Below are 8041 nucleotides of genomic sequence, written 5' to 3' on the forward strand. Positions count from 1 at the left end.
GAAAGGACATTTATTTTTGTTGCAATTGGTCACCACTGAACACGCTTTTAACTTAAGCAACATTTCTATGTATTTTAGGTTTAAGGAAAAACAGTTTACATTCACAATCAGTATTAAGGTTGGAAAATGTATATAAGATTACGACAATAAAAGGAAAAAGGAAAATGCATACAATATGAAGCACAATTTTTATGCTTTAATAATAAATAAAATTTGGTAATATGAAAAACCTTTAACAAATATGGAATGTCGAAATATATTTCTAATATACTTCATATTTTTCGCTACACTAAGCGCCTGTAAGTTTATTTCATTAAATTTCTAATTCATATTACACAACTACATAGAATTTGTCAATTATTAAATGTATTTTTATAGATGGTCTTCATAGAAATGTAAAGTATTATGAAACTCTTCACATATCTCAGCTTCAACACAAAATTATAAAAAGGGGTATTCAACACAGTTATCATCCTTACAATAAAATAAGTGAATTAGAATTTTATTCCCATGGACGGTAATACATTCAAGTATCATTATCTATTAATGAAAAAATAGCATAAACAATTGTACATTATTTTATTAATAGGTATTTTCGATTAATTCTAACACCAAGAAGAGAAGTTATTCATTCAAAATTCAAAGCATATGAAGTTAATGGCGATGGAGAAGAAAAAACTGTACATTTAGGTAAAATAATATCACTACATACATATACATTTTCTGAACAAAGCATATTCTTATTTGACAATTAATAATGTATTGTGTTTTTTAAGATCATGAAAGTTTTTATCATGGACGGGTATTTGGTGAAATTGACTCTCATGCACAAGTACATATTGACAATGGTATTCTTACAGGCAGTATTACAATTTCTGATGAAACATTTCACATTGAGGTACTAAAATAATTTTTTAAATAATGAGTTACTAGAATTGAGTTTCTATCTACTTGAGTCTTTATCTACTTCAGCCATCATGGAGACACCTCCCACATTTAGGAAATGAAACAATGATTGTTTATAAATCATCAGATGTTAAGTTCAGTTGGGAACATTTTCAAGATGGAGAAGGCCATACACATGGTGTTCCCAAAACTTGTGGATATGTGAAAGAAGAATTAGGTTCATTTATTTCCTTACATGAAAAGTTATTTAAGAGTATTATCTTTATATAAGGTTTATATTACAGATATTTCAATAAATGACGAAAAAGAACGAATTAAAGGACAATCTGATCTCAAATCAAATGAACATTCCAGAATAAAAAGACAAACGGAAACGTATGAATATACTCCAACAAAAACAAGATGTCCCTTATTATTAGTTGCTGACTATCGTTTTTACCAAGAAATGGGTGCTAGCAGTACAAAAACTACAATTAATTATTTGGTAAATAGAATTTTCAACTGATTTTATTTCTTGGAATACTAATTTTGTTTTCCTCTGTAGATAAGTTTAATTGATAGAGTACATAAAATTTACAATGATACTTTATGGCAAGAACGCCAAGAACAAGATGGATTTAAAGGAATGGGTTTTGTTATTAAAAAAATCGTAGTTCACAGTGAACCAACTCGTGTAAGAGGTGGTGAAACACATTATAACATGGTTAGGGAAAAGTGGGATGTACGCACGTTGCTTGAGGTAAAATTACATTTTTCTTATATTTATATAAAATTTTGTAATTTTGAATTCATAATTGACTAACTTACATAAGTGATATTTAGGTTTTTAGTCGAGAATATAGTCACAAGGATTTTTGTTTAGCTCATTTATTCACTGATCTCAAATTCGAAGGTGGTATATTAGGATTAGCCTATGTTGGATCACCTCGTAGGAATTCAGTAGGTGGAATCTGCACACCAGGTATATTAATAAAATTTATTATCAGTGTGCAAACAGTAAATCATAATATTCTATTTAATACCCCTGTATTCTAGAGTATTTCAAGAATGGCTATACATTGTATCTCAATTCAGGTCTAAGTTCTAGTAGAAATCATTATGGGCAAAGAGTAATTACAAGGGAAGCTGATTTAGTTACTGCACATGAATTTGGACACAATTGGGGTTCTGAACATGATCCAGATATAACAGTAATTTTTTTTAACTTTCATTAGTTTTATTGCACAATCTGTCAAAAAATCTTTCAGCTTTCAATAGTTCACTTTTAATGCTTTAAACAAATAAAATTTTTTAACAGGAATGCAGTCCAAGTGCTAGTCAAGGAGGTTCATATTTAATGTACACATATAGTGTTAGTGGATATGATGTGAATAATAAGGTACATTTAATCAACATAAAAAAAAAATAATAATGCTAAAACAATACTTATTGTTAATTATTTATGGGTTAGCGTTTTTCACCGTGTAGTTTAAGATCCATTAGAAAAGTATTACAAGCAAAATCGGGTCGTTGTTTTTCTGAACCGGAAGAATCATTTTGTGGGAACTTACGGGTTGAAGGAGATGAAGAATGTGATGCAGGATTACTCGGTACAGAAGATAATGATGCTTGTTGTGATAAAAATTGTAAACTCCGTAGAAGTCAAGGAGCAGTTTGTAGGTAACTATGCATTTACTGGAAAATTTTTTGTAGGTTGTTCCTTGTAAATTAAATATGTCTTCGAAATGTTTATGAAAATATTATAAATTTCTTCAGCGATAAAAATTCACCCTGTTGTCAAGGCTGTGCATTCATGCCATTAGGTGTGAAGTGTCGCGATGCACAATATGCTACATGTGAACAAGAATCACGTTGCACAGGAGCATCTAGCGAATGCCCTAGATCTCCACCAATGAAGGATGGTACAGGTTGCCTCGAAAGAGGTCAATGTAGACTCGGAAAATGTGTACCATATTGTGAGACACAAGGTTTACAGAGTTGCATGTGTGATACAAGTATGGTTCTTATGTACTGTTATATATATATACGCAATAAATTAAAGGCAACGTATATTTACACTACTTTTATTCACAGTTGGAGATGCATGTAAAAGGTGTTGCAGAATGAGTTTAAATGAAACATGTTTTCCAATAGATCCACAAGATATTTTACCTGATGGAACACCATGTATTCAAGGCTTTTGTAACAAGGTAATATTATTCAAAAGATTTCATTACATACTGTATACACAACTGTAAAAATTAAATAAATATTTTCAGGGGATTTGTGAGAAAACTATTCAAGACGTAGTAGAACGATTTTGGGATATTATAGAGGACATAAACATCAACAAAGTTATGCGATTTTTGAAAGATAATATAGTAGGTGCTGTCATAATTATTACTGCCATTGTTTGGATTCCGACGAGTTGTGTTATTAGTTACGTCGATCGTAGACGTGTCAAAGAAAGTGAAAAAAAGTGGCGTTGGAAACATACGGATGAACTTATTCACCCGGATGAACAAAAACAGGTTATTTATGTAGGTGGACAACGGCAAAGAATATCATAAGTTACTCAACAATCGTGAATGTTTTATTTTACATATGTGAAAAAGCCAAATATAATGGAAGTTCTAGTCAAAAATGCTTTTAATTTTTGCATTAATGCAAATAAGCAATATTATTTTAGATAAAAATTAAAAATTTTTAAAAATTTGTACTGTTTTATTTGTATACTGTACAAAAAAATACATAAATTTTTAATCAAATGAAATTTTAAATACATTTTCAACCTTGTTAGGATTGTATTGCAATTGAAAAAAAAGCGTTGGAAGAAATGTAATGAAAAATATTCTTAAGCTTCTTATCAATTATGTACTTTTTTCTTCATATTTCGCAAAACAGTATGATTCATTTGGGTTCTCAACTTGAATGTTCACCTTTCTAGATACACGTGCTTTCGTACGTAGTGCTAACCTCTAAAATTTTGTTACGTGTTACTAGACAACGTATATTCCCTGATATATTGATAGCTCGTATCTGATAATTGCATCATTATACCAGCCGGTACCAAATAATTTGTGAAGTCGTTGTTGAAATTTCTACAAAAATGAAGGAAAAACTTCCGGAAACGATTAATTTTCCAAAAGAAGAGGAATTTACTTTAGAATTGTGGAAAAAGTTAAATGTTTTTCAAAATTGTATGAAGTTATCAAAAGGAAAACCAAAATATTCGTTTTACGATGGTCCACCGTTTGCTACAGGATTACCTCATTATGGACACATACTTGCAGGCACAATAAAAGACATTGTAACAAGGTATGCTTATCAATCTGGTTATCATGTGGAAAGAAGATTCGGTTGGGACACCCATGGTTTACCTGTCGAATTTGAAATAGATAAAATTTTGGATATAAAAGGTCCTGATGATGTTGCTAAAATGGGAATAGCAAATTATAATAAAGAGTGTAGAAATATTGTAATGAAATATGCAACAGAATGGGAAATAATTGTAAGTAGAATTGGCAGATGGATTGATTTTAAAAATGATTACAAAACATTGTATCCTTGGTATATGGAATCTATCTGGTGGATTTTTAAAGAACTATATAATAAAGGTCTTGTGTACCAAGGTGTTAAAGTAATGCCTTACTCTACGGGTTGTAATACACCTTTGTCTAATTTTGAATCTGGACAGAATTACAAAGATGTTGTTGATCCATCTATAATTGTGTCATTTCCTTTAGTGGATGAGCCAAATGTTTCCATATTGGCTTGGACTACAACTCCTTGGACACTACCTAGCAATATGGCACTTTGTTGTAATCCTGACTTTGAGTATGTAGAAGTTAAAGATCATGCTTCAGACAATGTTTATATTATATTAGAATCAAGTTTAGAACTCATATACAAATCTAAAGATTTATATACCATACATGGTAAAAGAAAAGGACAAGATTTAAAAGGAAAGATATATGTTCCACCTTTCCCATATTTTCAAAATCTAAGAGAAAAGGGTGCTTTTGTAGTATTAAATGATACATATGTTACATCAGAAACTGGTACAGGTATAGTTCATCAAGCACCTTATTTTGGAGAAGATGATTATCGGTGTTGTTTGGAAGCTGGTATTATAACAAGAGATCAAGAAATTGTATGTCCTATTGATAGCTGTGGAAAATTCTTGGAACCAGTACATGATTTTGTTGGAAAGTATGTAAAAGATGCTGACAAAGAGATTATTAAATACCTTCAGACAAATAAAAGATTAATTTATCATGGTACTACTAAACATAGTTATCCATATTGTTGGAGATCTGATACTCCATTAATATATAAAGCTGTACCTTCATGGTTTGTTAGAGTAGAAGCCATAAAAGATAAACTTGTTACAGCAAATAGTAATACTTATTGGGTACCAGATTATGTTAAAGAAAAACGATTTGGTAATTGGCTACGAGATGCTCGCGATTGGGCTATTAGTAGAAATCGTTATTGGGGTAATCCAATTCCTTTATGGATTTCAGAAGATGGACAAGAAATTGTATGTGTAGGAAGCATTGCAGAATTGGAAGAATTGACTAACACAAAAATAACAGATATTCATAGGGAAAATATAGATCATTTAACTATACCATCAAACCGATCGGGATACCCACCGCTACGACGTATACCCGAAGTGTTTGATTGCTGGTTTGAATCTGGCTCAATGCCATATGCACAAATGCATTATCCTTTTGAACATCGAAAAGAATTTGAAGAAAATTTTCCGGCTGATTTTATTGGGGAAGGAATTGATCAAACTCGAGGTTGGTTTTATACTCTTTTAGTTATATCAACAGCTCTTTTTGGGAAATCTTCATTTAAAAATCTTGTTGCTAATGGTTTGATACTTGCATCTGACGGCCAAAAAATGTCCAAACGTAAAAAGAATTATCCAGATCCCATGGAAATTGTTAGTAAGTATGGAGCAGATGCTCTACGCTTGTACTTAATTAATTCTCCTGTTGTAAGAGCTGAAAATCTCCGTTTTAAAGAAGAAGGAGTTAGGGATGTTATAAAAGATATGTTCTTGCCTTGGTATAATGCATTTAGATTTTTAATGCAAAATATTGAAAGATTTCAAAGAGAAGAGAAAATTACTTTTATATATGATGACTCAAAGAATCTATATTCTAGTAATATAATGGATAGATGGATCTTATCTTTTACACAAACATTATTGCAACTTGTTAAACGAGAAATGCAAGCTTACAAGTTATACACTGTAGTACCTCACCTGGTAAAGTATATAGATAATCTTACTAATTGGTATGTAAGAATGAATAGAAAACGTATAAAAGGAGATGGTGGTGCAAGTGATTGCCAAGAAGCACTAAGCACTTTATTTTCTGTCCTTTACACAATGGTACGTGTGAATGCACCATTTATACCATTTTTAACGGAATTTATGTTTCAACGTTTGGTAAAAGTACTTCCACTATCTAAGGCTAATATGGACAGTGTACATTATCAAATGATACCAGAGCCTAGTTTACAATTAATAGATGAAAAAATTGAAAAAGCTGTGTCTTACATGCAGACTGTAATTGAATTAGGACGTGTTGTAAGGGATAGGAAAACAATTCCTGTTAAATATCCATTGCCAGAAGTTGTAGTAATTCATCAAGATGCTGAAGTGTTGGAAAAAATAGAATCTCTGAAATCATATATTCTTGAGGAACTTAATGTAAAAGAATTAACAGTCACTACAAACAAGGAAAAATATGGTGTTAAATTAAGAGCAGAACCAGATCATAAAGTACTTGGAGCACGTCTTAAAGGAGAATTTAAGTCTGTTACACAAGCTATTAAAGAACTTTCTGATGAACAACTGCAAATGTTTGTTACACAGAAAGAAATTATTGTACAGGGTCATAAATTGAAAGAACAAGATTTGCGATTGATGTTCAGTTTTACTGGTCCAGCAGCAGAACAATTATCTAAACAATATGAAGCTCATAGTGAAGGTAATGTTTTAATTTTGCTGGATGTTACACCTGATGAAAGTATGCATAATGAAGGAGTGGCAAGAGAAGTAATTAATAGAATTCAAAAGTTAAGAAAGAAAGCTCAATTAATTCCATCAGATGAGGCAATTGCATATTATGAAATACAAGACCAAAATACTAATTTAGCAAAAGTAATTGTTAGTCACAAAGACTTTATTGAGAGTGCAACTAAAACTCCACAAGAAGATATGTTGAAAATGCCAAGTAATGCAAGTGTAATCATAGAAGAGATGCAAAAAATTAAAGGCATTGACATGAAACTTGCATTGGTGAAAACTAAAATGGATCAAGTTGAAAATAATATAATAAATGTAGAACCTTTGTTAAAATATGTAAATATCGAGCTTATAGGTATCCAGCCGAGATTTGGTGCAACTAGTTGCATAGGAACCGTGCTCTTAGAAGTTCCCAATTCATTAGTTCCTATTTCTTATGAACAATTAAAACACGAAATTGAATTAATATTCGGCATTTACGATTATCCCTACGACTTATACGTCAATAATAAACTGATGTCGGAAATAACAAATATTTCTTCACTGCACAAACAAACAATAAAAGTAACAAAACCAGGCTCAGCTATGGATCAAACACCTACAGTATTAAAGCAACCAGTTTGTGAATTCGTTAATATCAATAGTAGTTTGGGAAAAGGTACTATTCTTTTAGAAAACCCAAAAGGAAATTTTAGTTTAAACGGTACAATGTTAAAACAACAATTAAATAATTACTTTGATAAACTAACTATTTCTGAACCTTTACCCAAAATGCTAAATGAATTATATGGAAAGACTCTTCAATTAAGTTAATTTCTATTTAAAAGTGATTTTGCATTTATTATTTATTTGTTCTTATTCATATACATCGTCTTTAAAATATTTTTTTAAGTTCAATGTTCCATTCAAGTCTAAATGAAGGGTTGTATTAAATACATTATAAATCATACATTGTATATTGAAATGTCAATCCTGATTTGATGGTAACTTTATTCATATATTATATTTATTTATTTAAGACTTTATAAGTCGTTGAGTTTTGGTGCAAAACAGTATGTAATTGTAACATTTTTATACAATTAAAAATTAATAAATCATTATTATTATAAA

The 8041-nt window shown here is 30.6% G+C and overlaps 2 protein-coding genes across 2 annotated transcripts; both read left to right on the forward strand.

Annotated features, from left to right (window-relative positions):
* Positions 1 to 241: 241 nt before the first annotated feature.
* Positions 242 to 3455, forward strand: LOC108578352 (ADAM 17-like protease). Its single transcript, XM_017941672.1, has 14 exons — positions 242 to 299; positions 379 to 517; positions 590 to 690; positions 777 to 898; positions 973 to 1123; positions 1191 to 1390; positions 1451 to 1645; positions 1729 to 1867; positions 1942 to 2096; positions 2204 to 2284; positions 2357 to 2565; positions 2662 to 2900; positions 2980 to 3095; positions 3165 to 3455. Exons 1-14 carry the CDS (start codon positions 242 to 244, stop codon positions 3453 to 3455), a joined length of 2196 nt encoding a protein of 731 aa, XP_017797161.1.
* Positions 3456 to 3994: 539 nt separating this feature from the next.
* On the forward strand, positions 3995 to 7744 carry LOC108578378 (isoleucine--tRNA ligase, cytoplasmic). The gene has a single exon (XM_017941700.1). It carries the CDS (start codon positions 3995 to 3997, stop codon positions 7742 to 7744), a length of 3750 nt encoding a protein of 1249 aa, XP_017797189.1.
* Positions 7745 to 8041: the final 297 nt, after the last annotated feature.

Source organism: Habropoda laboriosa, unplaced genomic scaffold, assembly GCF_001263275.1.
Source record: "Habropoda laboriosa isolate 0110345459 unplaced genomic scaffold, ASM126327v1 scaffold5, whole genome shotgun sequence".
Classification (NCBI taxonomy): domain Eukaryota; kingdom Metazoa; phylum Arthropoda; class Insecta; order Hymenoptera; family Apidae; genus Habropoda; species Habropoda laboriosa.